Source organism: Cavia porcellus, unplaced genomic scaffold, assembly GCF_034190915.1.
Source record: "Cavia porcellus strain 051 isolate PalLab524CR breed Dunkin Hartley unplaced genomic scaffold, mCavPor4.1 scaffold_29, whole genome shotgun sequence".
Lineage (NCBI taxonomy): Eukaryota > Metazoa > Chordata > Mammalia > Rodentia > Caviidae > Cavia > Cavia porcellus.
This window is the reverse complement of record NW_026947512.1, coordinates 12,085,468-12,104,784: the sequence shown is the minus strand read 5'-3', so window position 1 is coordinate 12,104,784 and position 19,317 is coordinate 12,085,468. Positions and strand designations below refer to the sequence as shown.

The 19,317-nt window shown below is 41.1% G+C and overlaps 1 protein-coding gene and 1 long non-coding RNA gene across 3 annotated transcripts in view; one reads left to right on the top strand and one right to left on the bottom strand.

Moving 5' to 3' along the window:
• Window positions 1-8,853, bottom strand: part of LOC106028756 (uncharacterized) — a 42,742-nt gene extending 33,889 nt beyond the window's left edge. The window contains exons 1-2 of one of the 2 annotated variants that reach the window (XR_010044550.1): window positions 8,742-8,853; window positions 8,292-8,334 (exon numbers count right to left, since the gene is read on the bottom strand). This is a non-coding gene — a long non-coding RNA (uncharacterized LOC106028756). Of the gene's footprint in view, window positions 1-8,291; window positions 8,412-8,741 lie in introns of both variants that reach the window. The other variant, XR_010044551.1, reaches the window with a different exon arrangement.
• Window positions 7,861-18,148, top strand: Prdx6 (peroxiredoxin 6). The gene is made up of 5 exons (XM_003474706.5): window positions 7,861-8,066; window positions 11,203-11,359; window positions 14,662-14,808; window positions 15,544-15,690; window positions 17,190-18,148. Exons 1-5 carry the CDS (start codon window positions 7,972-7,974, stop codon window positions 17,316-17,318), a joined length of 675 nt encoding a protein of 224 aa, XP_003474754.1. The 5' UTR covers window positions 7,861-7,971; the 3' UTR covers window positions 17,319-18,148.
• The last annotated feature ends 1,169 nt before the right edge of the window (window positions 18,149-19,317 follow it).

Here is a 19,317-nt window from a genome sequence, read left to right as displayed (position 1 = left end):
TCAGTAGTTACTGACAAGAACTAGCTACATACTTAATAAAGCATGTGAAAATATAAACCAACAATAAAAGATTAAATTCTGAGCTTCCACCAGTCAAAACTACACAAGGGGTTTTGATTGTTAATTGCAAAATAAGTCTACTTGACCAGGGGATTTTTGTAAAGGAGTGCCACTGACTGGATGATTCAGAGAAATCCTCTGTTTGTTTAGCCTTGGTTGTTTAGTCCTCTGTAAAAGGAAAGAATTTAGTTTACAGACACTTGAGCCCAATTGCTAAGCCTTAACACAAACCCACACAACTTGTCCTCAGAACAAGACATTCTATCACCAGCCTAATTCCAGCCATTTGCTAAAACTACTCAGAGCTCAGAAACATGAGGACAAATTTTAGAACTAAAAAGATTGTGTCTCTCAAATGCCCCATGTCTTTTACCCAAAATTTCCATACTACTGAAGTAACATACAGTAAGAAAGCTAGAAGTATGTTTATCTTGCTACCAATAAAGTAAGGAGATAATGCTGACAAGTCCAGAACTGGACAATAATCACCATGAATTCTTTCTTTAAAATACATGCTTCTATTTAAGAATCTTAACATAACCTCTAAATTTTAATTTATGAAACCATAGCTTTGAAAAGGAGCTCTTGAGGATGGGAAGTTGTTTTGGCCCCTCTGTAGATCTCATAGTGACTCATACAATATTGTCTACAAAGAAACTCCTAGATAAGGCCAAGAAATGTACCCTGAGAAAAACCAACACTTGGAAGAGAAAGATGAAACCAAAAGAGTAATCAATGAGAAAGGTGAAAAAACGAGTTTAGTGTTATGAAAGCAGAGAAAGAAATTTTTACAAAACAATAAATGCAAATTCGCCCTTCCTGTGAGCCAGCAGCAGCCATGTGGGGCCAAGAAGAGAAACAAGAAGCCAATTCGCCCTTCCCCTGAGCCAGCTGCCCGCAGACTAGAGGACAAGAAGAGCCCCTCCTCCTCACTTCCCGTAAGCAGCCAGCTGACTTGGAGGATCAGGGGCTGAGTTCATAGCAACTGAGGTACAAAAATAACTTAATTCTTGTATTGTTTGATTGATTATAGGCCTAAAACTGTTAGTCTGAGCATCTACAGAGGATAACAATATGCAATCTAGCATGGAGGATTTCTGTCTTGTTTTTGAAAACCAGTATTGTTCTCACTGTTTTGTTTTGTTCTGTTTTATTGTTTTGTTTTCTTCAATGTTCTGCTTTAATTGGTTTTATTCTGTTCTGTTCTGTTTGATTTTATTAAGTCTGATGGTATCGGCAGCAATTTTGAAACTAACAAGAGGCATTATGGTAACCACATTGATTTCTTATTATCCTGTTTTGAAATCTTGTATCATTTTCATTGTATCATTGTATCATTTTCATTTTCATTTCATTTTCATTTTCATTGTATCATGTTTCTTGTTTTGGAGTTGTTTTGTTTTGTTTTGGTACCAAGAATCAAACTCAGGACTGCACTTGCCAGGCAAGCACATATGCCACTGAGCTATATCCCCAGCTCTTCACTGTTTTTTTTTTTTTTCTTTGATTGGATTTATTCTGCTTTATGTGTTTGGTTTCATTCTTTTGAAAATAAATTTTTAAAAACCAGTCATGGTTTTCCTGTAATCCCAGCACTTAGGAGGCTGAGGCAGGAGAATATTTGCAAGTTTGAGACCAGCCTGGACTACAAAGTGAACCCAAGGCCAACTTGAACTGCATAGAAAGATCCTGTCTCAAAAAGAAAAAAATAAAAGGGGCAGGGATTTAGCTCAGTGGTATAAGTGCCTGCCTGGCAAGTGTGAAGGTTGTGAGTTTGATCCCTGGTACCAAAAAAATAAAATGAAATTTAAAAAGAAAAACAATAAATGAATGAATTAGGTCAGCTGTCAAATGCACTGAAAGGGATGAACTGCTTGCACTGGATTTAAAGAGATGAGTTTCAATGTGTAGAAGAGGAGAAAGAGATGAATGGAGATAAATATGAAAAAGTTATTAAAACTGAGCTTTCCCGTATGGCAGCCACTAGCCACAGGGGACTGCGAAGCACTGAAGTCCAGGACTCTGCCCCTCACCTGCCTTTTCATCCCGTTCACTCTACCCAGCACCAACCAGACTCCCACAGTGACTTCTCACAGTGCTGACTGATGCTGCCCGCTCTGCACTTCATGTACAAGAGATCAAAGAGCGCGTGCTCTCTCCATTTCACTTTTCTGACCTAACACTGTTTACAAAATGTGTCCACACTGTTGTATGTAGCTGCAGAGGCTTCATCCTACTTGCTGTTTAATAGCTCATAGTGCAGCTATACCACATTTCCTTGTAAATGTGAATGGGTGCTTTTAATTTTAATTATGAATATTACTCATGAATAATCTAGTATAATCTTTTAACAAATATACACCCAATTTCTGATCATATACAAGATGTGACCAAAATATACATGATTTAAACATTAACCCTATTTTCTAATCACATTGCATATGTACTACCTACTTTGTGAGTAGAAATTATTGGGACTTTTAGGAGTTTTTCAATATAATCATTGAGAATGTAACATTCACCTCTTATCCTAATGACAGGTATCAGATGGATGCTCAGCCTGTACTGAATGACTGGTTAAAACAGATTATGACCAGCATTGAATGTGCTCAACTGGGCTGTTACGTAAGGTGGAAGACCACCCTTGGATAGCCTGACAACTTGGAAGTTGGTTAGATGTGAGAGCTAAAGAAGATACATCTGTGCCCACAGTACCCTGTTACCTGCCTCTCTCTCCTCCCACCTCTTCTATATAACATAATTTTCAACAGTTACCACAAAATAAGATAATAATAACAGCCAGGGAGCAAAAACCCGAAATTCTTTTTATTGAACATTGTCTATACATAACCAGCCAGTTTTTAAACGTTTAAATAAAAAATAAAATGAATCTTACAGTTTAAGAAAGAAAAAGACACCAACCAGTTAGTCAATACTTTTTATATATACCTAATATTTTTAACATTTTACTTTGTTTAGCAATATTATATTTTTTTTCTTTAGTTGTAAAGCTATAACTAAGCCAGGCATGATGGTACATGTACTTAGGAGGCTGAGGCAGGAGAATCTCTATAAGTTCAAGACCAGCCTGGGCTACATAGTAAGTTTAAGGCCAGCCTGAACTGCAGAGTGAGAACCTGTCTCAAAAAACACACAAAAAAAGTAAAAACATAAAGCTATAACTAACAACTCCTAAGTAAGAATAAGCATTAAAGAGAAACATATATAATAAAATATTTCACATTCAAACTAAAATTTGTACTTACAAATCCCAAAAAAACTATTGTACTATTTTATCATTTTAATTTTTAAAATAATTTGAAAATTTTAAAACTTAGCATAACACACTCAAAGTTCATCTGTACTGTAGCATGTCAGAATTTCCTTCTTTTGTGCTGAATCATGTTTCATCCTGTGTATCCATTATAGTTTGCTAACCCATTCATCCACTGGGCGACAGTAGGTTTGCTGCCACTCCTTAGCAACTGTGAATAATGTGGCAATGATCATCATATCTCATGCAAATATCTCTTCCAGACCCTGCACCCAGATTTTATGAGTCTATATTCAGAAATGGAATTGCTGGATCATATAGTAATTCACATTTTAATTGCTTGATGAACTAGAGTGGCAGTGACATTTTATAGTCCCAGCAATGCACAGGGTTTTGATTTCTCCACAACTTCACCAGCACTTGTCATTTTGACAGTAGCCATTCTAAATAATGTGAGGTGATATCATACTGGGGCTTTAATTCACACTTCCCTGGAGATCACCAATGCTGAGCACTTTTTGTGTGCTTCTTCCATCAGCAGAGAAAGTCCATGTTTTAAATGGACTATGTGCAGCCTTGTTGTTAAACTGCAGTTGTTTTTTTTTGGATATTAATCTCTTGTCAGATACATAATTTACAAGTATTTCTCTCATTCTAATTTCACTGTGTTGACTGTGTCCTTGAGACCTAGAAGCTGTGAAATCTGATATTGTCTCATTTGTCTACTTTTGGTCTTATCTATGCATTGTGAGTCATATCCAAGAAATCATTACCAAATCCTATGTCATAAAGCTTTTCCTCTACACTTTCTCTGAGGAATTTTCATACTTTCCATTTTTTTACATTTAGTTCTTTAATCTATTGCGAGTTGATTTTTACATATAAGGAAGGGTCTAACTTCACTTGCATGTTGGTGACCAGTTGTCACAGCAGCATTGTTGAAAGCACTGTCTTTTTTCCATTCTGTGATCTTAGCACCCTTATCAAAGATCATCTGACCCCGTATGTGATGCTCTACTTATGGGATGTCTCTTCCATGGTCTACAGATCAGTCTTTCTGATAATACATTATTTATAGCTTTGTAATGTTTTTAAATCAGAAAGCATGAAGCCACAAACATTATTCTCCTTTTTCAAGATCATTTTAGATATTCAGGGTCCTTAGTATTCATTACAAATACTAAGATAGATTTTTCTCTTTTTTGAAAAAAAAAGTGCACTTGAGGTTTTTCTGTTTTGTTTTGTGTTACTGGTTTTTTATTTTGTTTTGCTTCTGGCACTAAGGATTGAACCCAGGGCCTTTGCGCTAAGCTACATGTTCCAGTCCCTTATTTTTATATTTTATTTTGAGACAGACTTCCACTAAGTTGCAAAATTGCCTGGGCTGGGCTCACATCTGAGATCCTCCCACCTCAGCTTCCCAGAAGGCTAAAATTACAGGTGTGCACTCCTCACTCTGTTCTCCTTGCTGTCTTAGGACTTGTGCTTATTCTCTTGTGTGACCACCTTTCAACTTCCAACCTGACTATGAGCTGCTGACTGAATCTACTCTCTTAAAGTCCAGTCACCAAGATCAGATCCAAATAGCAAGCACCTGTGCCAGAGCCCCTGCTAGTGCGTTAGGCGCTTTGCACACTGATTGTCTTTGAGTCAGACATGCAGTCCTGTGTGATCACTGATGCCAGGGATACCAGGGCCATGTGGACCTCTGTCCTTAGAAAGGGGCCTCGGCGAGGCAAGCCTTCGGCAGGGCTCCGCTCCAACACACCTTCTCTTCTCCCCCTGCTCTTCCCACATTCCCCAGCTCTTGTAACTTCTTTGCTGTCTGCTTTCTCTCTTTTCTCTTCCTCTTTCCCCTTCCTCTCTTTCCTCTGTGACAGTCTCTGCAGATACAGAGATGTGAAACTTCACAACTTTAAATACACTGTCCACTGTGCAAAAATTATAAATCCTCTCCTCAGTAGCATGGGCCTCTTTGGGTTACCTAAGAGCAGGTAAGAGAACTGGCTCACTTAGCTCACCGTCTTTCAAGCAATTGCAATTTGGCTTTTGGTCTTTAGTTATGCAAGTATTATATCATACTTTTAAGTTGAATCTTTGAAACTGTTATGAGCAAACCTTTTTCCTAGAAAAACATCATGGCGAAATAAATAAGCAGTAAACTCCCAGTGCAATTTATTTGGGAAAAGAAATGTCAGAATTCACAACCCCAAAGCCTGTCTGAGAGTTATCATTCTGCTGTCTTTCACTTTTACTCGTTCATTTCCTGCTTTGATTAATGCCTGCAGTGTTGAAGTCCTATTATAGATAGAATAGGAAAATGTGACATTAAACATGAGAAAAAAGAGCAGAGGAGACACAGGCCCACTCACTCAGCAGGTCAGCAGCCTGCCTCAGCGTCCGTGGACAGTTTCACAGAACTACACTGTGTGCGCCTGGTGGGGCGGGGGGCGGGGAGACAATCAAATCATCTAGTAAGAAAGTATGTAAGATGCTCTAAAAACATAACCCCGTTATCCTAATATTAATTTGGGGTTTCATATGTCTCCTACTAAGTGTACTGTGGGCCTGGTTGCTAGATCTTCTGACTTTTCAAGAGACAGAAATCTAGGGCACGGTGGTGCATGCCTATAATTCCAGTACTCGGGAGGCTGAGGCAGGAGGATTGCTGTGAGTCTGAGGCCAGCCTGAGCTACACAGCAAGCTCAAGGTCAGCCTATTACTATATAGTGAGACAGACAGACAGGCAGGTAGATGACAGAGACACATAGAAACAGAAACAGAGACAGAGACATAGACAGACAGAGATAGAGACAGAAACAGAGATGCAGGTTTTTTGTGGAAAAAATGTTTCTAACATGTTAGTCACTAAGAGAATTAAATGTTGCAAAAGCTTAAGCAAACAAGTCCCCAGAATGCAAGAGTTGGCCTATATGCATAGGCAGTCATATTTACTCGTTTTACAACAGACAGTTGTACAATTTGCCTTTGCTAGAATCCAAAAATCTGTTTCCATATGTATCTTGTATTCTCTTTTCGAACCCATCTATACCATGTGTGGTTAATAGTCCCTTAAAATCAAACTGTCCTTTCTTCCTTTAGAAAGGAATTTCAGTGCTTTCAAAAACTACAGTTTGAAGTCGGATTAGGGGATTAAATTATGTTAGTTTCAAAGAGTTTTCCAAAACTTATATCAATTATCTTACCACCAAATCTCATTCCGTGGAGAAGCAGTTAAGTATGTACAATTGTACAAACACACACATACACATAGAACACATCACACTGATGACAGCTCAAATCAAACTATTAGAGTTGTTACTCTCAACATCACCGTGCACCTTCCTTACCGGAGCTCCCCTTCCTGGGAGCCTCTCTAAACTGCCACCATTGCACCTCCTCCTCAGCACATATCATACACTGTATCATAAGTGTACTGTACCACAATTGCATGGCACAGGGCCTAACGCACAGTAGACACAGTAAAGAGTTATTGCATGAACCACTATCATCATCAAAATAAGTTACCACTTTGAGAGTAGATACTAGGTACTAAGTAGTTTGCCTCTGTTAACCTGGAGGCTTTCCCAGGCCAGATCACACAATCCAAAGCAGCCCCTCCTCTCTAGGACACAACTTGGATAGGATTTATGGCTTTCTAATATATGTTTAACTATGTCCAGATTATCATCTGTCACTTATCAGTAGAAAATGCTAGAACAAGAATGTCATCTACCTCATGCTTGGTACACAGAAAGGAAATTAGTGGATTTAAACATCTGGCCTCTTGAGGAGAGTCTCAAGAAATTCTGTTTTAAATTTTACGTTCAGATTTCAGGATGATTGCATTGACTAATCTGTAGTGGAGCATGGCTAAAGAAGTTACCCAGGTTCTAACATTGGTACAGGAATTTCTGCTGCAATAAGAAAGCCACTTCCTGTGACATAAGGTCCTCTACACGTCAGGATTTTGCCACATCCTGACAGACAACACTCATCAGGCTAGGATGGCTGGGGCAGCGCGCACCCCACAGCCGCTCACACTAAAAGAGGGTGCAAGTGGAGGAGACACCGACCCCTCGGTCGGCCTCGGCCGCCGATGAGCGTAGTGCAAGGTCTGCGCGGGACCGGGCGTCACCCCGGGCTGCAGGACCATGTGGTGAGGCTGTCGGCCCCGCAATTGTCCGCCTCGAGACTCCCTCATGCGCCATTTCCTCTTGTCCCAAAATCCCACCGTCCCAAAGCACAGGGTTTGACCGTCACAGTCCCCCAGGCCTCCAGGGGGCGAAACCATTGAGCCCTACGAAACGTGTTGAAAAACGGACCTCAGTGCCCCATAGGAGCGAGTCCCAGCGACCTACGGAACAGAGCTCCACGGCCACCTGGAGCCCCGCCCGCCTCCCGAGGCCCCGCCCGCCTCCCGAGGCCCCGCCCACCCCTGGGCCCGCCCGCCTCCCGAGGCCCCGCCCACCCCTGGCCCCGCCCACCCCAGCCCCACCGCCCGAGGGCGTCCTGCCAGGCCCCGCCCCCCGGGGCCGCCCTCCGCCTCGCGCGGTGCCCAAGTCGCGCAGGCCGGCGGGTTTAGTTGCCGCTGCGGCTGCGACTCCTCCGCGTCCTCGCTCGTTCCCGCTGCCGCCATGCCTGGAGGGCTCCTTCTCGGCGACGAAGCTCCCAACTTCGAGGCCAACACCACCATCGGCCGCATCCGTTTCCACGACTTTCTGGGAGACTCGTAAGTGCCCCCCCCACGCAGTCCCGCCCTGGTCTCCCTGCTCAGGACTCGGCGGTGCCTTCCCCAGTTCTCCTTTCCGTCCCTGCGTGTCGCCTCTGCCCGCTCCCGCTCCTGCTCCCGCGCGCCCGCCTGCCCCTCTGCACCGCCGCTGGGTCGCCTGCCCTTCTGCCTGGGCTGGCTTGGGGAAGAGGGGCATGCAGGGGGAAAGGTTTGCTGTTCATTTACCTTGGTTTGGTCCGCTGTCCAAGCTGTGAGGTCCGGCCGAGGCCTGGTGAAGGGGTGGGCAAGGGCATGGTGTGATTGGCGGTCACTTCCGGAACTCGTGCCCAGGGTCGCACAGTCCCCCTGGAGAAGCCGGGTACCTCAGGCCAAAGTTGGAACCCGGCAAGTTAGGAAAGCCCCCCGCAGTGGTATCTGAGGGAACCCCCCACTGTGGTATCTGAGGTTTCTGTCTGTCACGGTATTTGCAGACTTCTGAACACAAAATGTAATATTTTAAACCACCAGCGGCCAAGTAAGTGGCTGAAAGACCTTTTGTACAGATCCTCCTCCAATGACCAAGATAGGATTTGATGTAACCACTTTCATGCGGAACCAAGAACATTGTGTGTAGTGTGTCCTTCATTCCAGAACTTGCAACAGTTTGAGTAGAGGTGTTGAACTACTGTGACTTACCTTGCCTGTGTAGGCCGGTCTGGACGCAGGGAGAACGTGTACCTCCCCACTTTGAGACCCTTTTGTTTGCCAGCTGACCCCTCCCCCTCCTGTGCAGTCTCCAGCACTGGGGCTTGGGCTTGATAGCCAGATTGGTGACCCATGGTGATATCACAATAACTAGAAGTGAATAGATGTCACCCTTGATGTACAGCTCCTGAATCAGCAAACTATAAATTGCTTAGTTTTAATCAAAAGCATACCAGACATAATCTAATTACATTATGATTCTAGAGTCCTAGGCCCCAGGCTAGAAAATTACTCCTAGGTGTGTGTCCTTTATGTATCCAGGATCTAGACATATATTCATAGAGACTGAGCCACAAGCCTATGAAATTAATCAGTGATTGGACAGGGCAGAATAGAAGATCTGGGAGTCTTACACTCAGGCCTACTCAATCCTTTTAAGTCTGTTTTCCAACTACTGATTAAGGGAAAATTAAGCTTTGCAAAAGGGGTAGGCTAGAAGAAGGGTGATGAGTGGGACTCTCAGACTTTGGAAGCAGAAGGCTTCAGGAATATAAATTATAGCTGGTCTCAATTCAGAATATAGATACTAGCTTTTCTCCAAAACTCCATAGGATTTTCGCAGTGTGATCCTAGCCATTTCTGTCTACAACCGTCACTCCCAGGCAACAAAATCTTAACAGAGCTCTTAGTTTTTGTATGAATTAGAGTTCAATATTAACTTAAAGCAAGAAATATATATATTAAAGCATATTTACTTTAGCAACAGTTTTAAATGCTGTCATTATTTAAGCTAACCATACCTTTTGGTTCTTTCTTTGTTGACTGCTAGATCTAGCCAGCTTTGATTAAAAGTGGCATCTTCTCAAACTCCATTCTACCTATGATTTCAGGGTAGACTGTCAATTTCTGATCTAGGATTTCTTCAGAATACTGTAACATAAAACTTTAGAGTTAATCTATCCTACCTATGACAATTGGAAACAACTTTGGTCTGCATTTCATGAGTGTATGGAGGCTTATCACTAGTTCTGTATGTGATAGCAGCTTCATAGTACATCTTCAGAAAGAGCTTTACCGGGCTTCCTGGACTCAGTAAATGGAGACCATTCTCTTTAAAAGGAGGAAATCTTTTGTCTTTTGAAAATGAGGAAAGAAATGGGATAATGTAATTACACTTCCGAGCAGCAGTCTGGAAACAGAGGGGAAGGTAGGCCAAGGTAAAATATTATTGGAATTTATTCTTTTTCTAGCTCTAGCCCTGTGAGTTTGGCTTCTGAAAGAGGACAGGTTTTTTTTTTTTTGTCTTTTTCATGGTGGGGGGTGGGTCGAACTCACGACCTCACACAAGGCAGGCGCTTATGCCGCTGAGCTAAATCCCTAGCACTGAGGGCCGGATTGAAATCGTTTAAAACCAGTTCCTCAGCATGACTCAGCAAAACATTCTGGACTGACTCACAATGGAAAGTCTAATTCACACCCCTTTGTCAATGCAAAAATGGCCAGTTCCACCCCAACCCACCCATCCTGGGAACTTTAAGTCAGTTGTAGTCCTTAAATAGGTCATTTCTAAAAAAAATTAAAGTTCAAAAGTTTGCTCAGAGCTAGATTACTTATTTCAAAATATATCCCTTTTATTGCTCTTTATTAAATACAGACATGCCACACACCCTGATTTGTTTCTTCACCCCAGGACCTTTCATCTTTTTTGTAAGATCTTTTCCTTGACTAAATCCTTGGGAGTTCTAAGTATTAACCTAAGAATTGCAGTAGCTGTAGAAGTCTCCACTGTAACATTTTAGTTTTTCCACCTGCTTGATTTAAAACAGAAGAAAAAGAAACTGCAGGTGAAGAGAAAGATAAAACTGTAAAAGTGTTGTTGTTTTGTCCCATTGGTTGTCTTTTTTGGAAGGCTACTTAAAAATATTTTATATTCCCTCAATTCAGAGAAGCCAAGTGCTAGCCTTAATGTTACTTAGTTGAGCTGGAAACCTTTTTGTTTTGGGTTACATAATCTGTTTATTCTTAAATTCAGGCAGCTGCTTGGATTCAGGGCATATTGGGAGCTGAACATTACGATCTGTGCTAGAAAAAAATGGGTTGGAAACGCAGAAGAGGAAATAAAAAGTTATTTCAGGCTACTCAGCTTGGGTAGCAGATTTTATTAGCTGAAAAGGAGTCAGAATGGTTCCATAGTTATTAAAGGAGGCAACACCCTAAAATTAGTCTTTTTAAATACTTACCTGGAATTTTGTGTCTTAATTGAATGGAGCTATCCAAATAGGCTTTTCTAGAGAGAGTTTAAAAATGCACTTCTCAACTGAAAAGTTGGTAAGTTCAGAAGTATTTATTTAAAAACAAAAGCCTGTTTTAAATGCAGATGTGGCTTTTGGTTGTGAACAGTATGGGTAACTGGTAACTGCATTCTGTGGTGACCTTCTTTTCCTTGTTTCAGATGGGGCATCCTCTTCTCCCACCCACGAGACTTTACGCCTGTGTGCACCACAGAGCTTGGCAGAGCAGCAAAGCTGACACCAGAGTTTGCCAAGAGGAATGTTAAGTTGATTGCCCTTTCAATAGACAGTGTTGAAGACCATCTTGCCTGGAGCAAGGTAGACTTCAGTGATATGTGAAGTAGATTTTTTTGTTTCTCCTTTCCTCTTTCCTCCCATACAACTCCTGAAATCTTTGATATCTTCCAAGTAAGCAGTGTTCTTTTGTATGCTAATGAGTGGACCAGCAGTTGGAATGCTTTGGGTAGCCTCAGAGGCCTTCAGTCTGGTCTTTGAACAGAGTGAGGCAAGATTAAAAGGTTGGGACTTTCAGCATCATACCCCTGCTCTGGGGATTAAACAAAAAGGGGGATGGATTTAAGGTTGAACTGATCACCAGAGGCCAATGAATTAACCATTCATCCCTTTGTAATGAAGCTTGCATAAGAACCCAGAAACTTGCAGGTGCTTCTGTGTAACTAAACACATTCCTGGAGGGTGGTATGCCTAGAGAAGGATGGGAGCTCCAAACCTCCCTCGATTGCATCTTTTGTCTATGCCTTTTTAACAAAAGTCTTTCCTTAGGCAAGGGATATGGCTCAGTGGTAGAGTTCTTGCCTTGTGTTATCAGCTCCACCAAAAAAAAAACTGACAAGAGTCTTAACTTGAGTTCTGTGAGCTACCCTAGCAAATAAGCAACACCAAGCAGTGCGTCATGGCACTTGAGTTTATAGCCTGTCAGAAGCACAAAGAAAGCAACCTGGAGCTTGCAGTTGGCATTAATGGGGAGGCGGACTTGTGAGGCCAAGTGGTATCTGATACTATCTCTAGCTAAAGAGTCCACATTGAGTTGAATGAAGAAGGCTGGTGTCCATTAAAGAACTGATTGATTGATTGATTGATTGACTGACTGATTGATTGATTGAAGAGATGAAAACCCCAGCTACTTGGTGACTAGAAGTCACAGAAATTATGTGTTGCTAGTTTTTTGTTTGTTTGTTTGTTTGTTTGTTTTCTCTGTATCATCAAAAGTATTGCTTTTCCGGGGTATATGCTTTGAGCCTGAGGTATATAGGAATTCTAGAGTAGCTTGATTATTTTAGATAAAAGTACAAGAAAACTTCAGGTTTATAAGTCACTAGTTATTTGAAAATCTGACTGGGACTTCATGGCAATCTCTGTTGACAAGTGCAGTAGTCAGGTCTCAAGTACTGTTTTCCTTGCCCCACCTGCAGCATTTGGCCCCACTGATAACTCGGTGTCCTGAAATTCCACCTCTGGCTTCCTGGATATCACATCCTTGCTGTTGATGCTCACACCTTAACTGGTTTTTATTGTCTCTCAACTCCTAATTTATGCTGAAATTGCCTTGAACTAGTTCTTGCATCACTTTTCCATCTCTTGGTAAGCTCATCCCCTCATATCTTTAAATAATATCTGTATGCTGTGATTCTTGATTTCCATCTCTGGGCCAGATCCTGCTGGTCTCCAAGTTGGTAAAACCACGGTTTGTGCAGCCTCTGTCCTGTGTGCCCAGTCTTCTCAAACAGTTTGTCTCAATCTGGGCCCCAGTCTTCATCCAGCATCTTATTCATCTCAGCTAATGGTGACTAGGGTTGTTGTTTGTTTGTTTTTAGTAGTTGCTCAAGGAAAAAGTCCAGAAGACATTCTTAACTCCTTGGATTCATCCACAAACTGCTTGACTCTGCCTATGAAGTATACCCAGGCTTGTGTTTGGAAAACCTGCTCCCTGGGTATATCTTTGTGGTTTGACCTACCTTCTAGTTCTGTAGGAAACTTCCAGGGGCCTCTATCATGAAATCATAGTGGTTATTACTTTCTTGTGGTAACTTGGTAGGCAGCTGGCTCAGTGACTAGTAAAGTTCGAATGAAAAAATTAATGAATGTTAAAAGCTCTTAATCCATTCAGAGTTCATTAATGTCACTTTTTACTTCATCTCTGTTGAGAAATGCAAAAAGGTTTTGTGTCTACTATGCCATTAACTCCCTCTATTACTCTTAGGGTTCCATATGAATAATAAATAGACCTTTTCTTAAATCTAGATCTAACTCCTCATTGTTTCTTCAAACTACCACACTTAAGTTCCTCACTCCTGTATAATAGTTTATGCATGATCCCGCCTACATGTTTCATTGGTGTTATTCCCCCCACAGAGTCCTTCCATTGCTCAGTGAAAAATCTTACCTATCCTTCAAGAGCCCAGAAGAACTTTGCGTGCGTCTTTCCTGAAACCTTTCCCAGCTCAGCAGTTCCGTCAGTGGAGATGTGGGTGTATCTCCACATTTGTAGCACTACTGAAGCATTATTGTCTTTTGTCTGCTATACTACTTCATGTAGGAATTACTTAGCAAATAGGAAGTTCCTTTGATGTGAGAGCCATGTCTACATATCTGTATTCCACATATGCTTACTGTAAGTGTCCTGTCAACACTTGATCAAATAGTGAAAGTAGACCTGCCAGACATGGGAGTGCACACCTGTAATCCCAGCACGCGGGGGTGCTGAGGCAGGAGGATTACAAGAGAAAAGTTAAATAATGCTTTTAATTAAGGGAGAAGAGAAGTACGTCATTTGCTTTTGTTCTGACTTGAAATGCTTTTCACCTAGGTATTTTTCATTTGTCCTTAGCATATACATTCAAAGCTCCCTTACAGTGTTAAGTTTTGTGACACACACAAACCCCCAACCTTCATTTCTCAGGATCTGTAGCCTGGCGTCCTAAATCAGGGTACTTTTGAGGCGTGGGCCTAATCTGCAGACTGTGCTTTCCATGTAGCATTATTTCTAGATATCTGGAACCTATTATTTCCGATTTTTTTTTTTTTTTTTTGGTACTGAAAATTGAACTCAGAACCTCACACTTGCCAAGCAGGTGCTATGCAATAAGCTGTATCCCCAGCTCTGATGTTTTTAATAGGATCTGAGTATCCAGTTACCTGCTATTGGAATCATAGTAACTATATTAATGGACTTTTTAAAGAGCCTGTTGAGGCTTCCTCAAAGCAAATACATTAAATTTAAGAAAATTGGGTGTAAATAGATTTTGATCTGTGAGTACTTTGCTGTTATTCCTACCATTAAATAATTAGGAGAAGTTTTGGGGGGTTTTGTTTGTTTGTTTTTTTGGGGTTTTTTTGGTTGGTTGGTTTTGGGTTTTTTGAGACAGGCTCTTGCTATGTGATTCAGGCTGGTTTTGAACTCATAGCAATCCTGTCTCGGCCTCCCAAGTGCTGGGATTACAAGCACGGACCACACACCCAGCTTCATTCATTTTCTTACTAAAATTGCTTAGAGAAATCACTATGATGATGATTTTCTTTCTTTCAAAGTGATCACTATTAACTGATGAAATTCAGAGAATGTGTCAGGTTTGGAATTTTCCTTTCTCTTGCCTTTCCAGGATATCAATGCTTACAATGGTGATGAGCCCACAGAAAAGTTACCTTTTCCTATTATTGACGATAAGAATCGGGACCTTGCCATCCTTTTGGGCATGCTGGACCCAGCAGAAAAGGACGAAAAGGGCATGCCTGTGACAGCTCGCGTGGTGAGTCTTCATCCACTTTGTAGTCAGCAGGGCCAGTCAGGCTCGGTGGGACTATTTGGCCTGATAGGAGGAAATCTGGATATCTACAGTTACTAAATAACTGTACTGATAATGATATTATCGATTGTGTGTAATTCTAATGCAAAGTGATAGGAATAGTCTGCTAAATTCTTTAATTCATTGCTCTCAGAAATTGTAGATCAAGTCATTTATTCTAAAGCGCTGTGTAGAATAAACCTTTTCTATAGCTGTCCCGAGAGATCTGTCTTTAAAGTGGTGAGCTATATTCTTCTTCATATGTCAACTCACTTTTTCATTCTTATTTTTTCCTGTCTTCTATCCAGTAAAAAATAAACGCATCTGCATAATGTACAGCTATTTGAGGCCCAGCATCAATTCCAGATAATGTTATTTTTTATGATAATCATCCCCGGTTGACATAACCCCTTCACAGGGCCTTTCTTGGGTGAAGGTTGTATAGCCTTTTTTTCTTACTGGGGCAGCCAGGACCAAATAGAATTTTCTTTTAAGTTTTGAAAGTAACAGAAAAGAAAATTACACTGTGGTCACCCCAGTGAGCAGTTTGTTATGTCCTTGTTAGGTGATTGTTTTGTTTCTGTTTTTATTTTTATAGCCTTGCGTGTTTTTAATGACTACAGAACTTTCTCTGAGTAGCTTTAATTTCAAAAGTACTGGAAGGAGCTCTTTCTGTTTATGCCTCTCTGTGCTTTGCAGGTATTCATTTTTGGTCCTGACAAGAAACTGAAGCTGTCCATCCTCTATCCTGCTACCACAGGCAGAAACTTTGATGAGATTCTCAGAGTAGTTATCTCTCTCCAGCTGACAGCAGAAAAACGGGTTGCCACCCCTGTGGATTGGAAGGTAAAGATATTAAAAGAGCAGATACTCAGCTTGTCTGGAGGGCCTAAAGGACCCGTGTCTAAATGGTTGCCTCCTGGAACTAAGCTTATGGCATTCAAGTGGGGAGGATTTTTCCTTAAGACTAAGTTTGAGATCTGCTAAGAGGTCACAGCACACAAAACAGAACTTTCACATTGCTTCCTGACTGGTAAAGAAGTTGGACAAATTGATCAGAATGATTTCTTTTTCCTTTTGGTTGGTTGGTTTTGAGTTTTTTGAGACAGGCTCTTGCTATGTGATTCAGGCTGGTTTTGAACTCATAGCAATCCTGTCTCGGCCTCCCAAGTGCTGGGATTACAAGCTTTTCCCTAGATAGGTTAAGCAGTCCTAATCCTAAAGTCCAGAATGCTCTTAAGTCTTGAAATTTCTTGAGGGTATGATGGCATTGAGAATTCAGGTTTTTAGGTTGAGGAATACTAAATTAGTAAAGTCTATACAAACATACCTGTCCTGAAATACTTCTGTTCCTAAGCATTTCGAGTTAAGGGATAGTCAACCTACACAAGATTTTTTAAAATAACAAACCATTCCTTGATAAAATATTTATAGCCAAATCTTGATTGCCTATTTTTTAAGTCATAGATATTAAGCTATTGATGTGTTAACATTATGATGCATTATATTTTTTCTAAGCTCCGGTCTTTTAAACATAGAAGTCTCTAAAATTTGTTCATAAACTTAAAATCTTTTGAAATATATAAGACAAAAATAATATCCCAAAGAGTATCCCTATGTTGCTACATTTTTTTAAAAATACGCTTACCTGCAGTGGGTGGGTGGGTTGGTGGGTTTTCTGACAAGGAAATCATTTAAATTCTGTACCCCTTAGTGGCACACAAGCTTACTGAGCCCTGATGGTGAGCACTAGGGAGCTAGCAGTGCAGTTCCTGCCCTTGTACTTACATTCCAGTGGGTGGACACTGCAGTATGTAAATCTACAGTCTATTGAATGGTGATGAAGATGCTACAGGAAATAATAAGCAGGTGTTGGCTTTATAGGCCAAAGAATGACTGTCAAGGAATGCCTTGGGAGGGGACCTATGGAAAGAACATAAAGAAAGTGGGTAACCAAGTCATGCATAGTAGAGAGGGACGATCAGTGGCGGCAGATGGAGCTTTACCTGTAGTGAGGACCTGAAGGGAGCCAGTGAACCTGTGAGCAGAAGAGCTAGAAATGAGGGGGCCAGGTCCAATCCACGGACAGACTTGGAATTAAACTTAGAACTATGGTAATCAGTCATTCCTGGGCTTAAAACAGGACTCTTGTTAAGATGGGGAATCGCTGTTCTCAGAAAAGTATCAAAATCGAATTTGTGAAAAAAATTCCTCAGAGAAGAGAGAATAAAAGGATACTTAATTATTTTTATTAACATCTGTACTACTTTTCCAAAGTTAATTCTTGGAATACCTTTTGCCATTACATAAGATTGAATTTCACCATCTTGAATGTCTTTCAACAGGATGGAGATAGTGTGATGGTCCTTCCAACCATCCCTGAAGAAGAAGCCAAAAAACTTTTCCCTAAAGGAGTCTTCACCAAAGAACTCCCATCTGGCAAAAAGTACCTCCGCTACACTCCCCAGCCTTAGGTCTGCGAAGCTGAGGCTGTAGCTACTCGCTCAGTGAGCCAGAAGGTGCCAGCTGCCATCACCTTTTCCTGCAGCTGCTCCATAAGAATATCCTGGTGTGATAACAGCCAAGGTTTTTAGGTTGCTATATTACTGGCTTATTAAACGGAAGTAGCACTAAAGTTTTCTTGGGATTCTTTACTATGTGCCTTCACCAACACTGTCCTGTTCACACATCTCGGCCCTCTGCTGCTGGCTGGCTCTCCTTGAAAATTATTCTGTATTCAACAATCTGATTTTGTTTGGTGTCTGCTGGGTTTGTGATCAACAAGGTAGTATTCATTGATGGTTGAGAATACTTACCTTTCTTTTCACAGAATGACTATCAATTTTTGTAACTGTTGATCAAATCTTCTGTTCCCACTTTGGAGAGCAACAGAACTGGAAATTCACGTTCCTCTATAAATATCTAAGCATATAGTCCAGGAACTCAGATATTTTTTAACGTTTAGTTTTTTAATCACAGCTGGAGAGGAGAACTTTTCAATTCTGTTTCTTATAAAGCCTGATGGGTGAGGTTTATATGTTTGAAAAAAATTGTGATAAATTTCTGTGAAAGGGGGAAACCCACAGAAAAGGCCTCCTTTGCTGCAGGGAGCTGCACCTGAAGGCATGAGTGTAGGTGCCATGTGCCTTTCACCAATCACTGCTGTGAAGATGCGTGGGAGCCCACACCTCTTGGAAAGATGAGGATGATCTAAAATGTGTCATAGTACTGTTCTTAAAGTGGGTTGTTATTTTCTGGATTTTGCTTTTAGGGGATCAATAAATAAAATCCTTTGTTAAAACTAGATCAGTGAATTTTTTGTTACATTTTAAAATACTTATTTAAACTCGTGTCTTGAAGGGCAGTGGCTTCCTTCTTGCTAGGATTGGCATAACTAGTTTCTCCAAAGACAGAATATAAAATGTCATATGATGAAAATGGAGGAAAAGCTAAACAACATAATGATTTCCATATATGTCTTGGCCCACTTTTCATCTTGCTCTTTCATATTTTTTTGACTCAGAATCCCATGGGATTTGTGATTCCTGGTACAAAATCAAACCTAATGCCTTGATGAGGTAACTGGATTTAAAGATACAGATTCTGAGAATAACGAAATATCTGTAATTGTTGCTCTGGATTTAGTCATTCCATCCAACTTGTATTTTACCATGTGAATAAGTCTTTACGTTTGCAAAGAACTGTCCCACTTAGGAGTATGCAGGCTCTTCCAGTCAAGAACCATAGACTGGGAGGGTTAAACACTAACCATTTAATTCTTCTCACTATTTAGCAAGCTGAGAAGTCCAAGATGAAGGCAGTAGCACATCCCTTGTCCGGTGAGGGGCTGCTCCCTGGTTTGTAGGTTCTTACATGACGTTTCTATTGACTAGAATAAAACAACAAAAATCTTTGCTGTGTGCATAACAAGTCATTAAGTCTTATGTTTCCTTGATTTCTGTATATGTAAAGTTTGGGTGATGCTAAGAACATTGAAAAGGTTGGCAAAAATCTGAGGCTCCACAACATTGTGGAGAGGGCTGATCTGGAAGATTGAGAAGGGCTGGTCACCTAGTATCACTATTTTCTAACTGTTTTGCTCCTCAAGAATTTAACATCAGCTGTCCCTTGTGTCTTCTGACTTCGCTCACTCCAGTCTCCTGTCATTTCCCTGGCAAATAGGTTCCTTCCTGCTCTCTCCCCTTTGACGTTTGTCCTGTAGTGCTTATCTCATGAAGTGTCTAGTTTTAGTTTTCTTTTGTTGACCATTCAAAGCTTCAGTCTCCAGTGTTAATTACCTGAGTCCTGTTTATTCACTGATGAAACACTTGCCATTGAATTAGCAGATTCAAAACCAGTTCTTCAACTCTCCCCCCAACATTTTACATGTAACTGCCTCCCACCCTGCCCTCAAGCTTGCAAGCCCTGGTGTTTTGTGTGGCTCTATTCTACACACATGTTGCTGTCCCTACA